This window comes from Myzus persicae, unplaced genomic scaffold (genome assembly GCF_001856785.1).
Source record: "Myzus persicae strain clone G006 unplaced genomic scaffold, MPER_G0061.0, whole genome shotgun sequence".
Lineage (NCBI taxonomy): Eukaryota > Metazoa > Arthropoda > Insecta > Hemiptera > Aphididae > Myzus > Myzus persicae.
Window position 1 is genome coordinate 104854 of NW_019103901.1, and position 23027 is coordinate 127880.

At 37.5% G+C, this 23027-nt stretch overlaps 1 protein-coding gene across 2 annotated transcripts in view; it reads left to right on the forward strand.

Moving 5' to 3' along the window:
* LOC111036114 (zinc finger protein basonuclin-2-like) overlaps nt 1-23027 on the forward strand; it is a 76167-nt gene that overhangs the window by 11736 nt on the left and 41404 nt on the right. For both annotated transcript variants that reach the window (XM_022318014.1, XM_022318013.1), the window contains exon 3: nt 10240-10389. In XM_022318014.1, coding sequence (XP_022173706.1) covers nt 10240-10389 — 150 coding nt within the window. The remainder of the gene's footprint in view (nt 1-10239; nt 10390-23027) is intronic.

The following is a 23027-nucleotide window of genomic DNA, read 5'->3' on the forward strand; positions in this document are numbered from 1 at the left end:
GACGACGACGACGCCGCCGCCGCCCGAAGAATTAGTTTTTATATTGTATAATAATATATATAGAGAGAGACACGCACACGCACCCAACAACCGTGTAATTTCGCCACCTCCCACTAATCAAATCAATGCAATTTGAATGCATACAACCATGGTCCTCATATTGTTGTACATTCTTTATCTAGATATACAATACACAATCTACTATAGTGTGTCTCTTTCTCCCGTATTCCAATGAACTGCAGTCTGCAACTATGGGGTATTATATGTATATATATTTCCGTATACGACTATTATGTTGTCTCATGTGTATATACTATATATACATATATATATATATATGTGTGTATACAAACTTTGTGAGTTCTCTACGTGTAAAACAGTTTGTTTTTATTATTTTGATACCCTTAAATTAAAGTGTGCCGCAAACGACGTTGTCTTTCCCGAATATTATCCGCCGCACTGCACTCTGCTGCTGGACGATGACGGTGTATTGTGTGGATACTGCACGCCACGATGTAAGACCTGTATAACTAATATAATAAATACCAGCCTGGCATATACCCATCATAAAGCGACGACTGCGACGGTGTACATATAATACCTATGTATAATAATATAATAGCTCTCCTTTTCACGGATCTCCACAAAAAATAATAATAATAATAATAATAAAAATGAATCCAAAAAACCTCCATTGTCTTTATTGTACCTATATAAGTATATAATAATAACAATCCTACGACGAACGATTTAATTTAGTTTTTTTTTCTCAAATTATAGGCGCGCATTACATTTTTATTTTCCAGTGAGCCTACCTACAATTTACTTCGTATTATATATGTACACAATAAGCACAGACATTCGTTATTTTCAAAAAATAATGTATAATATGAAACGACCGCTTTCCTTTAAACTGCGACCCTTTAATATACTTATGATGACCGTTTAAAACAAAATTGTATAAAATAATATGTATTTATATTCATACACCTATATATAGTTATACACATACAACCACAGCCCGACAGCCAACTATATCGTCGCCGCTGTTAGGCATTATATTATTATTATTAAATAATATATTATAGTCGCCGCCGTCGTGTTTACACGCGTCCTCGTGGAATACCCGCTGCGTTAACGCGGTATTATCCTTTCTTTCCACTGGTTTTTTATTTATTTATTATTATTATTTTATTTTGTCAAACAATAGGCAGATGATAACAAATTGTCAGTATCACATTGTGTGTGTGACAGAATAGCCTATACTTATATACGTATGCATAATAATAATAACATATATAGACATCATCGTTGTCGATATTCAAACGCACAGCACACTGTGTATTATAGTTGTTGTTTTCACACTTATAAGTTCGACGTAAACCTGATACTATACGTGTATGGTACGTATAATGTATATTGTATAGTATTGTATAGATCATCACGTGGAGGCCGAAAAATCGATGCGTATAAAACCGATGACAGATTATTTTTTTTTGTCACAGAAATATTTTCAATTCGGTCACATGGTTGACCTTGCTATAATTCTCTTTTTTCCGTCTTTTTGACACTCGTGAGTTGCAGTCGTACCTGCTACCTGCAACAGCATTACATGTTTATATACGTACAATTTTTTTCAATTGAAAATATCGTGACCAAGGTCGTGTTTTATTGTTATTTTTTTTTTACACGAAATGCGTTTGCCGGACGTTGAATTTCCTTTTGGACGCATTTCCATAGCATCTACCCAAATATATGTATAGTTAGGTATAGATAAATGGATATATGTGGTATAGACTCAAGCTTCATCCTCTGCCGCAAACAAAAGAGCACAATATACAATATAATAATATTAAATTGTTATTGCTGTGTATAGGTACATCGTGCGAGTGTACGTTTTCACGGCAATTACACTGTCAAACCGCCTCAACAGTCCGACTGTTCAAGAGTGCAAGACGTTGTTGGAATGAACGCGCGTGCTGACATTTCTGTAATTAAACGGTTGTTATTATATCCTGTGCGACCGCTGTCTGCCGTTAGTGCCGTTCGTCGTACGCCATACCCAAAAAATAATAACATATTAAATGGACATGCATACAACATTCATGGTGTATGTTTTTATGTACGCGTGTGCTGTGTTCACGTAGGGTCGTACACGAATAGTTTAATTAACATATAATATGTGACTTGCGACTACATAAGTAACATGTGCTGTAGGTAGATACTCACACGTAATTTACGAGCGACCAGTGCCGACTATGTATGATATTATATACAATAAATATCAATATATATCGTGACTATCATCGTATACTGCAGTGTCTAAAACACTGATTAATTATATATTATTATTGCGAGTGGCCTAGAGAGCAAATTTTTAGATTTTCACACGTGTTTGTTAAGTTTATTCAGTTCAACGAGGGTGCAAATGCGCACGATTTGTTGATTACAAATGACAAACATTTTATACTGCATAGGTTTTTATTGATCTTGGCTACATCGACTAGCTACTAGGCCATTATAGTTCTAATTTGCACTATAATTACATATGTTGTACATTATAGTTATTAGTTATACTGTAGGTATATTTTTAACATTGTGTATACATCAATATACGTTACGAATTGATACATGGGTTCCTCCTACAATAGATTTTCCTTCACGTGAATAGTTTTTATATTTTTGTTTCATCGATTCAATTTTTTTTGTTTTTCTCATTAAGATATTTTGGTACGGGCAGCAATATACATATACAATTTCTATAATACACATACAACATCATCTTGCACTTTAATTCAACCGTCTTATTGAACAAATACACACGCAGACATATCGATGTATATATATATATCATTTATACATACAGTCATATTGTTATACATGATGCTGCACGTGCACATAGATCCGTTTTCGCGCATTGTTTGATCGTCAGATTAACCCAGCGACGCCACGCCGGCGTGTATATACTATAAAATATTATATATACATGTGGTGTGGCTCAGATTTAATGAAATCACGCGTGCGTTATGTTTTAACAAGTTTAATAATAATAATGTAGTCGTCGTCCTGCACTGCACACGCGAACGATTTAATTAATAGAGTTCCCCGCATTCAATTTTCAATATCCTATAGGTATATATTCAATGTGTATGCGTAATCCCAAACTTTCGGATCAGCCCTACTTTTTTTTATATTATCATAATTATTATTTAGCGTTTAAACTCCCTCTCCCCGCGTGCTGTACTTTGACCTGGATGCGGGAGGGGGACATGCTGTGCAAATGTCGTTGTCGGCCGGCCAATTAGAATCGATGATGCTCCGACCCCACCGGGGTACAGCCTCCTTTTGTGTTAGTTTTAGAGTGAAAAAAGGGGTTAAAGTACCGCCGTCGGGGCGTTATGATCTTTTTGTTCCCCGAACTCCAAGCTTCCCGTGCATTTTCCGATATTAGCATTTTGAAGAATTTTACGCATGGCTGACGCGTGTACACACACAAAAAAAAAAAATAAATAAATAAAAAAGACTCGGAACCGTGCGCAGCTGCTGCTGGTGGTGGAAAGGGTGCCCAATTTTTTATATCAACGAGCAATATACGTCATCGTGCGTAAATATAAACGACGCCCCCTCTATTCTCGATCATTTATAACGCGTCCCACCTCTGTTCGTTATTTTTCGGGTTTTTTATTTTTCTTCATTTTTTAGTTAGCACAGTGTATTTTGTATACCAGTATATATATATAGGTATGCAGCCACACAGAGGGAATTCGCAAAGTATCGATTTCGGGTGCGTATAATATTATATTATAATGTTATATATAGTACGAGAGGTACGATGACGAGACGGCTCTCTTTTGAATAATAATAATAATTGAGACTTCGTCGCCGCCGCCGTCGTCACTGCGGTAGAGCTCACCCCGTCCGGACAAGAAGAAGGATACGAAGAAGCTGCGGCGGTAGCTCGTTATAATAAATATTCATGAAGAGTAAAGTAAAACGATAGGGTTGAGATCCGTTAATTAGTTTCCTAGGTAACAGATCGTTCCCCTCCAACAACGGTGGCGGCCGCTGTTTGCCAGTCATTTTTTGAATAAATATATATACTCTGTGCAACATGCGCGTGCCTCATTATAAATATACGAATGTAATAACAACATATTTTGGAACTGCATAATATATCATCGTAAACATTATAATCGCATGTACCCAAAAAAATAAATTAAACGACTTACCTACACATATCATATTGTGTTTTAAATGCATTATTGGTACATAAAATGTTATTATATCTGTAAGATATAATATTATAACTAGCAGGATATAATAAAAATAAACATATATTATTTGTTTATTGCTAAGTATTAAAATATATATAGTGATTATTTTAGTGATTGTTTATAGAATATAATTTAATATATATGTGTATATTATACGTGGCTGTCGCGTCTCCGAGGTGAGGTCTCTGCGTGTAGGGGGGAACCGGTTGTCACTGATCGACTGAACGCGGGCCGAGTAACGAGTATTGAAAATAATAATAGTAATAATAATAATAACCACACAAAGATATGACAAGACGACTTAAGTAGGAGCCTCCTCGGGGTACGGTTGACCTTAAAGAGCCGTGCAGAGTGCGCGCGGAGGTATCGCAGGCCATTAGCAGCGGCGGCGGCAGTTCAGCGTTATATCTATACGTGCATATATTATTATTATATCATATTATCATACATATTATAACGCATACACACACACACACACACACATACACCTATATATTATTAAGATCTCAATAATAGATTAACGCACGGGCTCTCGCCAAGACAATGTACAAATATATATTATAGCGACGATATTTAGCATAATATTTAATATTATTGTACACATGACGTTATTTACCAGCACTTGTGCTACGAGAGTGCAGTAGGTATGAGTACTATTTTATTCGGTTTTTTCCTGTTGAAAAGTCATTTCAGAAGACTCGTTTGTTGCATGCTCCTATAATGAGTATAACCGATAATTTCGTATATAGGTAACATTAACATTTATTATATACCTACATACTTCAACACCGGTCCATCACTTTTTGCCTCGAGTATATTAATATAATGTTTGTATTTATATATACATTATACACATGCATTAATAAAGTATATTACATTACAATACAACTAATTTGTAATATGTGTGTTTATGTGATGTTATGAAAACTATATTAAAATATTTGTTAAATGTGCATCCATAAAAATTGCATTTACTCTCGTATATATCATAGTATATATTATTATGTATAAATATATTTTATTTGGTTATACGTGGATTAAGCCGTCGTCACAGTTGCAATTATATTTGCCTACGGCTGTATAGTAATAATAATATTATAATTGTGTACTCATATCTATATATGTAATAGAATATTTTAATATATTAAATTAATATTATGTTTATGTATGCGTGTACCACCTGACACAAAAACATTGTTATGCAATATATTATAGGTTTATATGTATATATAATATTATTATAATATCAATAAATGTGTAAATTACTTTGTGTGTGTAATATTTGTCATTAAGGTCATCTTAAAAATATAAAATTATACATATTATTAAATCCTGTCCCTCCATTTCAAACGTATATTTTGTATACTGTATATATACGAATACAACGCCATATCGATAAATTAATCAATATATGCGGAGACTCACAACGGTTAAACGGTTTTTAACAATGTGTGTGTATGTACATATATTTATGATGTACTAGCTATATATAATATATGTTTGGGACAGCAGAACCCCTCCACGCACAGTAATAACTACTTTCACGTTTCTTCTTTAAATTTAAAACCTTTTCGTGTTGTAGGTATAATCGCGCCCACTATAACCCCCGAAAACTATATATAATTACTTTGATTTCAAAACGGTTTCTCGGCGTTCGGGTAACCTACTATATAATAATATCATATTATATAATAATATATTATAATGGAATTCGAGTAACCCCAACGGAGCGTACCGCGGCGCCGTTTGTCACTTCGAAAAAGTTAATTAATATTGTTATTATTACTCCGAGTATCGCAGGTACAATTTAACATCGTTTGCGAGCGCATTTATTTCGTTTTAGTCGGTCGTTTAAGTATCAGCTGTACGCATATGTGTGTTTTGACTCCGGGGCGTCAATAAATTATACCGTGGGACGAATGTGTTGAACGTGTACGACGACGGTACCATAATATAATACAATATATACCTACTAGGTATATAATGATAAAACGGGCCTTACAAAAATATATAATAATTTTCAATTAAACCGAAAAAAATATAAAATATCATATGATAGAGTCGGCGGGACTGCGTGTACTATAGTCGCTCTCTTTTGGGGCGCGTTTCAATCTCTATAGGTCGCCGCAATTCGCCGGACGGCGTATAATAATAATTAATGTATACATACACACCACATCGATTTACGCGCGCGAAAACGAACACTGCGGCAAAATAATAAATACATATTATATACGTGCTATCGGGACGTTTATCGGTTTATATCTTATGTATAGAGAGCCGATCGGTCATAAATCGGCGTATAGCGTATACATAGTATATAATATATAATGATAATAATAATGATATGGAGCGCGTTGCAGGGTCGTGACGGCGGCGGCGTAGTTGTCGTTATTTTTCTCGCTCATTAATTCGGAACGGTTTTTTCCGGCCGCTGTCATACGTCAGACACGAGGTTTATGCGACGAGGTTAGGGGGCGGGAAGAAGCTTTTAGCCAGATGAACTCTCACACACACACACTGACACAATATATATATATACTGCCCCTTTGGACGCGCATATACACACACACACCCAAACACACGGATGGATGACCTCGTCGATTATTATATACAGCGTGTGCAGTGCTATGTATATACGTTTCGTCGTTATATTATGTATACGCGTGTGTGTACATTATTTTATATATCTTATAGTAGTAGTAGTAATAATAATAATAATAATAATAATAATAATAATAATAATAATAATAATAGTAATAATAATATAATCGTATATAGATTTGAACGCTCGCTCGATCGCTGCCATGTATATATACCGCCATGTGGTCGTCGTCGTTTGCCGCAAACTTTTATGGGTGTCGTAAAACCGCAATTTCTCCGGTCCCGAGGGATTATAAATAGACGAAAAACCACCGCTGCTCTTTTGCGGAAAACAGTGCTGCGAGCAGGGATTAGTAGGTATATATATAAATGTACATACGGATCTCGCCGTTGTACACGTACGCGTAATATCCATGTGCTGCAGCCGTGTTTTCCGCTATGACGATAAACGTTTTTCAATATTATAAAATATATAGATAGAGGCATATTAAATGTGTTATGTGTGTGTGTGCGTTTTTTGAACCGTGGCCAAAACACCGCGCGGCGTCGTCATCGGCTTCGTTTTATTATTATTTTTATTTACAATAAGCGATATAACGACAACGAATGAAATAATATAGATTATAGGCACACTTTATACAGCTGTAAAGTACCTACCTATAAATGTACTTGTATAATATCGTGCCCTTATAGATATGTGTACACACCGGAGGAGGTGTGTATCAATGCAGTTATATTATTATATAGGTATATGTTTTAATTTCTATCATATTATCGTGGCGTCTCGTCTTCGGTGTACGGAATTTTTCGGAAGTCACGCGATCATCCTGATGTATACAATAATATTATTTTAATGTATACGTGCTCGTTTTACTATCCCTACCCTCCCCGAGTACCTAAATATATGTGTACATTATATATATATAGGCTTGACATTTTAAGGACACGCTCTTTAAAAAATAAATAAATAAAAACGAAACAAACGCTCGCAAAGACTTTTTTTCTCCCCACACTTCGTCACACCGCGTACAGCCGCATAGGTATTATATAACATTATGATATATTATTTTCACATAATTTGGTCTGTCGACCTCCGCATGACAACAACTAAAACATAGTTATTATAAACGCAGTGCCGCTGTGTCTATGTATATAATATTACATATCGCCTGCACCACCACAGCTGGCAGCTACAGCAGCAGAAGCAGGAACGACGCAGGTATACAGCGATATTTTTTCCAAGTTTTTCGCGTGTCCGGCGCGTATATAATATAATATAATATACTTTCCTCTTTATTTTTATTTTCCTTTTTATTGCTGTCATTATTTCGTTATAGGTACTATCGTGCCGCTCCTGCAGGGTTGCCGCGATTTTGACCTTTGTGGCCCCTATCGGACACGCGACATTTTATATGTACATGGTACTTAATATAATATATTATAGTGAACATTTTATTATTATATTATTATTACCTATACATATTATAATATATACACTCGCTTCGCACGACCGTTTCGGCTCGTCTCTCGCCCTATCCTTTCGCCGCCGCGAAAAACTGCCATTGCCGTGTTGCCGTTGTTATTGCTATACATGTACACTGTAAATGCACACACACACTCACACCTATAGGGAAATTGCTTGTTAATAGTACGTAAAAACACTATTAAATTCGCACGAGTTAAATGTTCGTGGTTAAGTTTAATTATATATGTATATACTATATATGTGTGTGTGATGTGTGCATGTGTGTATTGCTGATAATTGCTGTAAAAATCAGAACTTATTGCCCCGATATTGTGTACATTAATAAATAATATAACATAAAATTGTTATTATATAATAATATTGTGAGTTATATATTTAGATCAATACACAAAAATCACGCGGAAGTCATGTTATAGTTGCTGCAGGTTAATTGGTGCAATTGCATATTGGTTACATTAGGTATTATTTATTGTTAACGACTTGTGTACAGCATTGTGAATTATTTAAAACAGCTTTTCATTTACTGCTCAAGGGTATTATGATTTATGAACGCCATTTACTAATGCAATATAAAGGGATTATAACATGAATGGGAGGGGGGAATGTGCTATAATTTCATGGAACTATATTATAAAATGATATACTAAGACCTATTAAGGAGAACTGCAACTACAAGAACGTGAAAAATATGCTCAAGATTTGAAAAGCGTCCACAAACGAAAATTAATTAGTATCGGAAAGGAAAAAAAACAACAGCTGATTTTTACCAATTTTATCAAATAATGAACAATACTTAATGGGAAGACAGTGATACCGGCTGCATTATGTACAATATAATTAATATAAGAGATAAATGTAATTCAAATCTTATAAGAACCGTTTTGAGGATTAAGTTATTGAGATTAATTGACTGCAGGGATGAGTGATGATTTTTGGCTCTTTTTGCAATGGGTTTGAGAGGCCCGTTAAACGCCAAAAACAATGTACCAATATTATGAACGCAGCCTTAATGTTCTTGCGTTCATGGAACAATAATAAGATGTATAAGTATATGAGTAAGAAATAAAAATCATGACATGGGTATTATATTCTGTAGCATCGACAAACATTATGCACAATATTATCGTAGTGCTATTCGCCGTATTTATAATATGTATATTAATATTGTGCATAGAGTTTCTCCTCAGGTTTCTTCCCGATCGAGTGGGGCTCTGTTATTAAGGAAAAAATAACTATCTCAGCTGCTGCAGCAGTGATTATTATATTATATTACGTATACTATATGGCTTACTATATTATTGTCGATGATCTTGGCCGAGTTGATCGAATTCTATATGTACATTTTGCTACAATATACTGCACATATAATATTATATAGATATGTGATAAATAATACCTATTATAAAATACATATAACGATCCATCGCGTGTCCTTCACGCGCTTTGCTAATTAACCGAAGTTTGAATTAAGTCGTTTTAACAGCCGGAAACTTGTTAGTGTGCGATGTATATAGAATATTATGAATTAATACAAGTACATATAGTGTTTTCTATATGTAATCGTATTGTATCTAAACACAGTGGCTGGTGCAGTGTCAGCGTTTAATATGCCCCGTGCTTGAAAAAAAAACACAATTATAATTACAGCTCGCTATATATACGTACATAAATATAGGTTTACCACCTGCAGCTAGCCCCGTTACGATGCAGAATATAATATATACAAAACAAATCTCATTTATATAATATTGTCACTTGTGCACGCCTATAGAATGTTTATATTTTCATATTTTGAAAAAAAAAAAAAATTAGTGTGTTTGTAATTTTTCATACAACTATAAACTTATGTATGTTGTTTTTGTTTGTTGTTTCCAGTGGGCTTCAGTAGCGTCGTGGTTTCTGCGGCCTGAGATGGCTGGAGCCAGCGTGCCGCCGATCGTGCCGCAACCACCTCCGATGCCCATCCGACCTTCCCGGACGTCTTCGGATCCCCCGCAAATGGCCATGCCTCCAACCATATGCACTGTAAGTGTCTGTTATTTTATTCTCTATATTATATTGTTGCAAGCGATCGATTCTCATCGAACATTATTTTACGACACACAATAATAAACCACAGACGTAACGCGTTTATTATAAATATGACTATCTTTGCGGAGGGCGTTTATACATATACGCAATACGTATTATATCTAATAATGTACGATTTAAAACAATAACTCGTCGGTATGCCATGCGTATATAATATTCGTATATACAGCGATATGTTCACCGTAGTCTCTGCACGACGGCACACGATACGATAAAAATATACTTTATAGTATCTATATATATAATATCGACGTCGTCGTTTTCATATTACAATATACAACCCATCGCACGACCGACACGCCCGTTATACGAAATTAATTTCGTTATTATTCGCATAATGCAATATTATACCTACTTTTCCGTGCGAAAAAATCGTGTTGCGCGCCGCGTTTCGCACCGCTCGCTGCACCAGCGGACCGTCAATCGGCAGGATATAGCCATAGGACACAGCGTCTTCGTCGCCGCGGTCATTATAATATACTTATTTTATACCTACGCATATCACGTACTAGCCCGGGTTGGACTACGATATTATAATATAATTTATATTAACATGTGCGGATACGAATAATAACAATACATAAATAATTGCCATTGGTTTTCCTATATACACACACACGGCGCGTATATATAACATTATACATATATATATAACTTCAGATGGAGGAGCTTCTTATGAAATGTGGACCTATTAGAGTGGAACGCTCGTCCCGCCGCGGTAATAGCGTATAGTCGTCATCGTCGTAATAGTCGTAAAGTCGTATAATAGTCGTCGTCGTCGACGTGTCCCGCACCCCACCCCCTCTCGGCGGCCGCTCATCCATCAATACCGACGTCGGATTTTGTGATTTGCATTTGAAGTGAAGATAGACTGATGTGCATGTATATATAATACAATAATAAATAATAATATATACGGTGTACGGTAAACGGCAATGTATACCCATCGATCTGCCGGCCGATATTGACAGCCTCCGCCGAGCGTTATCTGCCCGACGTCGGTTATAATATTATAATATACCCGTTCTATTTTACATAATTTCCATTTCGCCCTATGTTTATATATATATGATGCATTTAGGTACTACCGACGCGTGTAGTCGCGTATATTGTGTTATTATACATCCAATTGTGATGTGTTGCGTATATACCCTAGAATATAACAGAAATAATATTATAATACCATCATATTCATGGGTCGTGACGAGGGCGTATAGAAAATAGGTATACTCGTGTGTTAAAAACAATTCGACGAAGTTTCAGCCAATTCACGCAAAACTGAAAATAAAAACTACACGACGTACCTACACTTACGAACACTGCTGTTTTCCTTTATTATACTTACGTATAGGTACTATAAGTTAGGTTTACATTACACGCCCGTCTTCTACTGCAATATAATAACACTATACGTAGCGTACTTGTGTGCGCACTTTTGCTAAAGTATAAATGTATAATAATAATATAATACACAACAATGCGATAACGACCACTAGAAACGCACACACACTTTCACGGCGTATATTATATTGTGTGTAAATAATACCCTATTGACTGCGTACATGTGTATGTGTCCCGCGTGTATATATAGTGTCGTTTTCCCTCGTCGTACTTATATACATACATACACATAGATATATATACATATATTTACGCTCGTTTTTAATGGGCCGTGACAGGCGTCGCGCCCGATCGGCTCGATCAATTTCAATTACACAGCGTCGCGACGTCGTCGTCGTCGTGCCTAGCACCGTAGAACGCCGCGGGTTTTGTAATTTTCGAGGGAGTCACACGTGTGTGTGTGTGCGCGCGCGAGTTGGGCAAGTGTGTATGTTATTATTATTTTTGTGATGGGACACGACGGTAGCTGAGAAGAAAAACGGTATCGAGTAGGTTTTTAATTGACGCGTGACAATATTATCGTTAACTTCAATAACATGCGACGGAAGCACTTGACATTTTTAAAGCATCTGCTGTGTAATACATCGCGTTCATCATACGATATTATAATGTGACAGTCTAAAGTTTTGATGGGTACCGTGTGTGTTCACTGTCTACGACATATATTTATACATTACACGTATTTTACTGTATACATATTATGTGCGTCCTTCGCGTCACCATCGCATTCGACGGCCTTGCGGTTATCCTACTTACTATACTTAGGACCTTATTGTCGTATATAGTAATTATTATACTCGCGTCTATCACATACGACAATCGTTCACCGTGCGTACGTAGTACCTAAAATTTAATATTATAGGTACCAATAATAATAACATTCGATTCACGAGCGTTGTGGTTATGATATTATTATTAGTATTTTTTTTTCGATTTACCTTCGGTGATAGAGAGAGGTGCTGGCCGAGCACGGTGGGTAGAAATTATATAGGTTCAATGTTCATGTATATACGAAATTGACATTATGACATCGTATATATATATACATGTGTGTGAGTGGGTATGCCAATGACAGTAACAATTTTGAGTGGCCCGGACATTACATTATGATTAGAGGTACGAGGTACCGGTAGGCCTGTGGGCGTTTTTTTATTTTTTTTACTTCTATATGAGCTCCGTGTTCAGACCGGTTGAACGACGAACGACGACGACGACGACGACGACGATGACGACCAAAGCACTTGGTATGTGCACACGTATATTATTAGTATGTGTATACCTGCGCACGAGAGGACATCGATCGGCGAGTATAATGTAGATGTGTGTGTGTAGTAGTAGTAGTTGTGGTAGTAGTAGTGCCATGTTATTATGGAGATGAGATGCACACACACATAAAAGGTACGTGACTGTCATCTCGGGGCTGATTACAGGGTGTCTGTCACTGAGGCCGCCGCAGATTGCCTCTCGTATAACTGCCGGGCAATATATATATAAAGGTACTAGTAAGGTGGGTACAGAAGGAGGAGAAAAAAAGCGGTATGTGTGTAGTAATAATAAAAATGATGAAACACCTGCAACCAATTTTGTATAAATAATGTAATATATTTCTTTGGCCCGCGGTCTCTCGGAGATCATTATCTCTAGGCGGCCGCCACTGCCACATCGACTCTTCTATATCGCCGCCAAAATATGACGTTACACCCCCTTTTTTTCCTTTGTCTCCTCTTCTCATCGCTAAAACCTATGCCGTAACAGCAACGACCATAATATCACAACACTACACGAGCACGAGCGTTTATATAGACATATAATATTATATTAAATAATCGATGAACATTTTTACGACCGTAACGGCGGGAATGTTTTTATGCGATGTTAACTACGTGTAATATCACTACTATTAGTACCACTACTATACTTCTATAACAACCCTTACACAGTTGCACGACAAACCAACCAATTGTGAGAGAGAAATGAAAATCTGAGTGAGTTGACCGTATATTTATCGTATAAAGTTAAAATTATTATATATAGCTTATACGTTTATGTATATATAGTGCATTATAATAATATATTAGTAGTGATGGGCTACTATGCCCTAAACTCGTGACGCTATGTGTGCAGTGGGTATGGAGACCCTTCTTCCGGCCCAGAAACTGAAGGGATTATAATTTGCTTGTTGCCCCCCTTGCTTACCCCTACCCGCCACCACAAACAGCACCGTAATATTGCACTCGCGCGTGTACAACGGCACATGATGGCCACCACTGCTTGTGTATGTGTGTGTATATGTACCTATAGCGCGTGCGTGTGTTTGGTATATATATATTTAGATACGTGTGCAAAAGGGTTCAGCATTAATTCCATCCGGTCCCCGTTGACAGGTCAATACCCCCCCAACCACCTCCTACACCGCCAATCTATCGCCTGCGATATGTAGCCGTCCATCTTGCATCATTCCAGTTTATCCTGCTTCAGTCACTCTGCGCAGTCGTATCTCTCTCACTCTCTCTCTCTTTGACCAGGTTCCTCTCCCTCTATTACCAAATCCCTCTCCCTTGTGCCGCACGTCATCGGTTCGTATAATAATATACGCTCTTTCCGCGCGCGCTCACAACAATAACGGATAATAATAATAATAATAATAATAATAATAATAATAATACAAATTACAATATAGGTTGACCGACCGACCGGCGTCAGCAGAGGGGGTCGACACCGCCCGCAACCCTTTACGTATATGGAAATTACATTTTGCGGTGCGCATACCATATATATCTATAATACGCGTGCGGGTGAGCGTAATATAATATACAGTATAAAGTTGTACATTGTACATGTTTATAGGTGCCTACACCGCAATCATATTATACATTATATCGTTGCGGAAATGCATGACTATATTTTCATAACAAATATATAACATTATATAATTTACGACGGTTCGCATATAAGAGGTAGGTACAGTACTATACAGTCTACAGGCACCGATGTAATATTATGTTGGATTATACTGTAACTGCTGAGACTGTGAGGTGAATGAAGCTTTTTGTACGTCCATGGTGACTGCAGTGTATAAAGAATTGAGATAAAAATAAAATAGATTTCGGTCGATCTGCGTTATTGCCGCACGCTGCACGGTCACCACGTGATTGATTTGTGCGGTGTCCGCCGCCCCACACCCGGTTCTTGAACGCTGCGAGCGTATTGCATGTGCGTTGTATGATACACGCGATATATTATTAAATTAATCGTCGACTCGTATTTTCGAGTGAAAAAAAACAAATCGAAACTAATTGGAAAAACGGCGAGCGCGTTTAGGTGCGCGCGGCGACGTACAGTAATATTCATAAAATTATTATGTTATATATTATATACATATATAATATGGATTCCGAACGCGTCTACATTATACGAATCGGTCGTCGTAAGCCATAGGAGACGGTCGTCTCACGACGAGTCCTTGACGTGATCACGACCAGAGGATACCAGTCAGCCGAGCGGGATACAATGGTGAGCGAGCACGCGCGTGTGTGTGCCTATGAGTGTGTGTGTGTGTGTGTGTGTGTGTGTGTGCGGGCGCGAGTGTTCCTGGACATCGCCGCACGACAATATTATACGTGGAGAAATTATCGAGTACCTAAACTCGATGCTGGGCCAACAGAAAACCCACACATCGCATCTCTCAGAATTTCGGTTAACCATAATGTAACGACAGCGGGAACAATTCAAATTATATGCTAATCATCTCACTCATTATCTGTATAACAATCGCTACTCGAAATCCCCCAAATATGATAAGTTCCCCCCTTTCCGAAAAAAAAACAATTTGTAGTTTTGAATAAATTACATCGGTGCGTCGTGAGTATATTTATGTGCAGCCAACTTAAAGTAGGCCCACTGCATATTATACGATTTTCACTGTGCATGCCAATCAACGAGAACGGTGCGACCCTCCCACCCCCTTCACCACCCGCAGTACCTACGCTCTTACGATTTTTTTCATAATATCATTACATATAAATCCGACTGCCTAAATGTACACCGTAGCCACTTGAACTCTCCACTGGCGGACGTCATTGTTGTTATTATTTTCATTTTTTTTTTTTTTAATTAATACGGTGCACAACTGCGATTCTCCTGTACCTACACCCATATATATATATAATATACGTGTATACGCCTATTGCCGGGCATGCCCCCGTGGCTCATTATTTACGAATACGTATGCGCATACAGACTGGGACTGGAATTTTCCAGGGATTAATTACGAATATTATAGCTGCCATTAAAATACTGCAGCGCGCATACATCTCCTTCCATCCCAATCCCCGTTCCCAACCCACAAAGTCCGGGCGGAAAACTTATTCTACAAGGGTCCTCGCCGCACCCGCGTTACCCTCTCGGCATCGCTGTTTATTATTTGCCAAGCGAAAGAAATATTTACGCTCCGAGAATACTTCCGTCGTGTGTGCCGCAGTTCTTATACATCAATATATATATAAATATACATATATATTACGGTTTTTACGTGGGATATAAGGCATATGTATGTACAATATACATACAATATAATCTCGTAGTTTACACACCCGCGTGCGCTTTAATCCGAGAATAGACATACATACATACTTAGAGGCTACTTATGTATATATTATACTCAAAGAACCTACCAAAACGATATACCTACGTAATAAAATAATATGCTCGTGCATTACACAACGTGTATCGATGACGAAGATGAGGCTCTTCCTATATTATAGTTTCACGTTTGGTCGTCACGCGATGTGAAAATAACGTGTGTGTGTGTGTGTGTGTGTGTGTAGAAGTGTAGGCCTACTTATATATACATGTATACATATATTGTACACAATGTGCGTACGCCGAATGTTGATGCCGTGAGAAAATGACGAAAACGGTCACAAATCAATCCTACACACAGCTTATATCTTCCGCGGTGTGCATGCGAGAGAGAGAAGGAGGAGGAAAAAGATAGGTCAGCTGTTAGGTAGGTTACCAGCCATATTACGATGAAAACTCCGAGCGTCCTAGGTAATTAACGATGGGTCGACGATGAATTTGTAAAGCCGTAACATATACACGTAATATTTAGGAAGGTATGTACTATGTAAAAATGAGAAATATGGCTGGTGGAGAGAGAACTACAATCGCTCTTAAAAATATACACACAATACACACAAAAATATAGTATATATTATAATATATAGCTGTGGTTATTTTTTATCCTTCTAATTTGTTTTTTTTTTTTGCATCACAGACCGCGCACGTCGTTCGAACAACACTCAATTTTCCACCTACATTGTTGTGTTGACGTTATTTTATGCTATTTCGTTTCGATAATATATATTATGTAAAATCGATCATTGCAAATCACCACGTCATTTGAGATTATCCAAGAAATTCGCGCACGTAAATCTCTCGCGCTCGCGCACATGATAGGTACATACCTATTACATTATATATATATACATATATAAGACTTAGTCGAAACTATAGTATTATTATTGTGAGTTCAGTTTTCTATCACAAAGCCCGTGTTATTATCGTTAATTGACCACCTCGCCTAATGTTATTATATTATATTTTATTATATAATAAACACGCGTGTGTGGAGATGCCTATATAATATGCACGAATAATATAGGTAGTAATAATAAAAAATATATTAATCCGCTCATTCCACGTGCGGTGCATTCTTACGCGTCCGTACAATATCTAATGGAATTCGCGGGCGATTTGTTTTTCAACGGGTTTTTCGTCGGACGCTTTGCCGATCATAGGTATATTATGTTCCTCTCCATGCAAAACCCGCAACTTAACGATTTCGTGCGTCCGTCCCCACCCTTTCACCACCGCCACGGCACCCCCGCTCGTCCACCGCTTGCTCGCCATATAGGTATACGTATACATTTTACCACGAAACGTGTATTTATAATCTCGGTCGCGTTATCGGCCCACCGACCGTTTTGTAACAACACGTACAACGACAACCCGCAAACAGCACCCCCTCTCGCCCCTCGCCGGGGCAGGACGAGGCGTCGGATACCGTGTCGTGTCGACGTGTAGTACATGGAAATCGCGTGGCGACGTGCGTATTATACACCGGTGCAGTTAACGCCTACACACACACACACACAAAACCTACTATAATACATATAAATGCTATATATATATAGAATGGGGCGGGTTGACCGCCCTACCGTGTCGTGCGTCGTTTGTACCTGCATACACATACACACGCATTTATAATGTATAATATTATATATACGATGCAGATAACTGCGACGGCGGAGTGAGTGAGTTGTGTGTCAAGCGCGGCGGCCGACCATGTCCCGTATAGGCCACTCGTACCCCTTTTATATATACCTATAAACAGCTCCACGCCGTATATATTATACATAATGAAGGTATATATATTATTATGGAATGGGTATAACTGCACTGGGACACGCCACCTAGGGGACGAAGGGAGGGCTAGGAAAATCTTTATTTTAATTTATCGTCCCGCTCCGCCCACCGCCTCACGCAAAAACCCTCCTACCCCCTCAAAAAAATCCTTCCGCCCGGCCGGCTCGGAAAACAAACAGATACGTTAATTCCGGTGTGTGCGGTCGTCGCGCGTGTCATGCACGGCGGCGGAAAATGTTTTCCGCTAGGAACGTGGGTGGACGTTTTATAGTAGTAATAATAGTATTATATAGCCGACTGCAGAAAGTGTATATTATAATATACATACCTATAAGCGGATATGGGGACGACGCGCGACGTGTCGTGCGGTGTTAGCGTTACGTTCGTATACAACAATAATAATAATAATAATAATAATGAGACAATGAGCTATACGTCTAAACGATCTACCATCTATATTACCGCGTGGTACACATTATAATATATATTGTGTATCATGCGTACTCCGTTTCTTGCGCACGTGGTGAATGATATACCTAATAAAAATTTTCTTAGCAAATAAGTTACATTATTCAAAATCTTTTTTTACTGTTTGTACCTATATTTGGTGTGCATGGCCAAAAAACGGTGAATTGCGATCGAAAAAATTGTCACGCGTCATATAAATTTTGAAAATCGTACAAACGAGCCGACGATGGTCAGTTGCACACAAATAATATAATATTTACACATTACTATAATATTATACGCCGTATATAAATAATAACGCTCAGTCATCGTATTTCCGTTGGCTGTCGACTGTCGTTGTACAGTTGCCATGGCCGTGGTTCATATATGCGATGGTATTGCGATTATTTATATATTATGCTCTCTCGTGTGAGTGTGTGTCGTACGCGTTTCGGCAAATACGCTTTCTCGTATATGTATCGCGAGCGCATAATATAATATACACTTTAGGTCCGCAGTCGTCGGCAAAGAGCTTCGTCATGTGCCAGACGATTGTGTGGGGAAAGATGTGGTTTTCAGAGTGCAACGCATTCAGACGGCGTTATTATTATTATACATTACATTATTTACACTCGGTATAGTGTATACTATACTTTCCTCCTCTCAATCCGTATCGGGATATGCTATATGATAATATTATGTATAATGTATATATATATATAAATCTACGAATTTATTCTAGTATACTACAGGTATATTATACATTAATATACAAATTTTCACTCAGTGTCGCGGCCATCAAAAGCTCCTCACGTTAATATACATATTATTATATTTTATGTTTGAACACATTATAGTATACATTTTCTAATCGCTATGTGTTTATCGTCCTCACCGATGTCGACCATCATCTTGCATCCCTTTGTCGTCTTCGGTATGATGTACATTCAACGTCCATCTCCCTGCTCCCACTCTCTCAATATATATATATATATATATATATAGAATACAGAAGCGTTCCTGGGCCTGCCCGTTTACCTGTACAGATACCTCACAATTTGTATTTATATATGACTACCACCTATGCCACCCCGGCGCAGGATTTTTCGCGCTAATGCAATGATGACGACCCGAGTAATTCGATTTCCCTTTTGCAGGGCCTCCAGTCCGTCGACACGAGTACATCAGATTAATATATATACTATATAATGCACTGTGCGGTCGCACAATAGGTGTGACACAAAGAAATGTGCCAATCACTCGACTCTATTGGTCTCTGAGCCGCAATTTCGATCGTCACACGGACGCACTCGAACCAAAAATACCGCCCGCACGGCCACCTAGCTCGTGTGTAGCCCGGTCGATCGAGTGGAGTGGCTCTCGGCCGGTCACCGATACCCTATAATAACAAATCGTTACGTCTTATATAACATATACCGTTTGGGTTAGGTTATAGGTGTTCGCTGCGTGTGCAGACGACAGATAATAATAAAAATAATAATAATACAATATTCCTATTATGATTGCGCGTACTACCTGCGAGTGTATCGAACGACAGTCAGCTCTTTTTGTGTGTTTATATATATATGTATATAATAATGGTATAACAATATGATTTCCACCGCCCTATCCCCTTCGCCTTTAATTCGTCGCCGTCGCGCGGTAGCCGTGTCCGATCGTCTCGCATTCTTCTACATATTGAGTTTCGATTTTTCTGAAAATCATCAAACCGTTGTATATGTTTATATTTTGTTCGTATCATCGTCGTCCCACTATTATATACACGTAATACTTAATATTTGTTTCTTTTTTACAACATTTTTCTCGATTTGAGTCAAAAAGGTCGTCCGATGAGAACAATATTATCAATCAACCCAAAACCTTGTGTAGGCGACTATCACAATAATAATATAATAATAATTATAATTAAAATACGTGTATATAGTTGTATAATCCACAGAGGGGCCGAGTTAAATTGTGTACGAAGCAAAATTACGTTGGATTTATATAATTAAATATTAACGACACACTATTAAATTTGAAATTAATAATAAAAAATATATAATGTATTCCGATATTAGTATTATATGCTCCGTGACATCACATCACGTACCTATAATAGCCGTATATATATATATGGTTAATGGTTATATTATAATAACATCACACCTAGATTTCCTTGGCCGCGGATGACATTGTCCCGTTCACAAGGTAAACCGATTTCTGTTGTATTTAAAAATATTGCAAATGCTACGCCACTTCCCACCGTGATCGTTTGACAAAATAATGATTCGCTGTAAGAAAAAAAAAATTTAACACAGTTATTACATAATAATATGCTGTGCGCTGTAAACAGTCCAATTTCCAGTTACGTTTAAATATGGTTTGGGCTTTGGCCAACGCGCATAAACTAATCGTGTTTGTAAAAGTTGTCTCCGTGGGAATTAAATGAGATTTTATTACGGATGGGTTGACATCACCGATGCAATTATAATATCGCGACAACTACGTTGCTGGCACTGAGTGTTTTATTATACTCTTAACTTGCTTATAAAATATTAATAAATTATTCAGTGAATTTACTACCTATCGGAAATGATCATCTAGCGTCGTATATTATAAATGCTAATATATAATATCTCAAATCGTCTATCGGCGGTTGCGGCGGCAATTGCGCATCTACCAATTTAAAAATTACATATATTATATTATTTTTAACTTGCGTCTGCCGCCTAAAGGTATACGGTGGCTAAGTATATTTACGATAAACATATAGGTACGTTAATCCGAAAGCAATACATGCATTATATATGCAGTCGGGAAAGTAAGAAATCGTTACATTCTGGAAACACATTAGGATATTTCCAACACACACCAAGCGTAAGGATTAAAAATAAAATTTAAAAATAAACAACCGTCGTTATAATATTATACTCGTATAGCGCGGGTCTGTTTGGATCACAGATTTTCCGTCACGTCAAAAGGGTTAAAAAGTATATCCCCGCTATCGGAGATGGTTGCGACGAGGAAGGGGGGACTCGAGGAGAATATGGCAAAAGTCAAAATGGCGTAATTACAGTGTTGATCGAAGGGTTGAGCCACCGTGGCCGGTAGAGCGAGTAGTAGAGATGAAGTGTTCAGCAAACAACGGGTGGCCCTGTATAATATAATATGCATATATATATATATATGATGCAGCTTATACCTTTATACGCCCGCCACGTCAAGTGGGTCCCGGGAAAATGCAGACCATGAGAAAATATATAATATAATAACTTGCCCCCGCGTTAATGCGCTACACGGCGTGGAGGGGACCGACGATGGCTTTTTATTTCGCCACTTGAAAACGGCTGCAAAAAAAAATACATACCAACGCCATGATACATGACGGTATACATCATAAAATAAATATAAGTACCTGCATATACATATATATTATATTGTAAGTTGGACAAAAAAGTCAAAGTCAAATCGTCGATTGCTCGAAATAAAATATACAGTTTAGCTGCACGGCCGCAGTATAAGAGGCGAAATATCAAGAATATAATATTATATTTGGTCAGTTTTTGATATTCGGCATTCCGAGTAACAATAATAATATGATAAAGTAGTTAAGTACAATATTAGGTAAATAGCATGAGAGCAATTGCGTGTGTGCCACTCAAAAACAACAGAATACATTATAAACAGTCGTTTTTTACTTTATATATACCTACATAGATACATAACTTGGCCTATAAAATTATTCTGCTCTCCTAAATATATTCCTCCAACCGCTAAACACCTTTGATTGCAAACCCAATTCATTATAAAATTAGATATATACTTTTATCATAAAATATCATATAATAATGTTATGTATAGGTTTATACAGAGAACGGTAGTTGGCAAGCGTGTATATTATCATACGTGCTATCGGAAGTTGTAGGTCCATCGGGGTGACGAATGGACCAAGGGTACCAGGTACTTATATATATGTATATGGGTATACACATACATGAATGTAATCGTGTACATAAATACAGAGCGTATACTTACGTAAACATAATATATAGGTATGCGGTAAAACCGTTTTGCAGCCAATTTTCGCGAATCTCCGAATAATCCCTCTCGGAAATATAAATTGAAAAACTACACTCGCGCGTACGTGTATTGAGCGCATGAAGCGTAGGTATATATATGACATATTCATGTATATAGTTTTCGTTGGAGCCGCAAGATGAGAGGAGCGCATATCCGGAAACCTCTACACATATATAATATAGCTGCGTAATATATACTTGCATAAATCATAG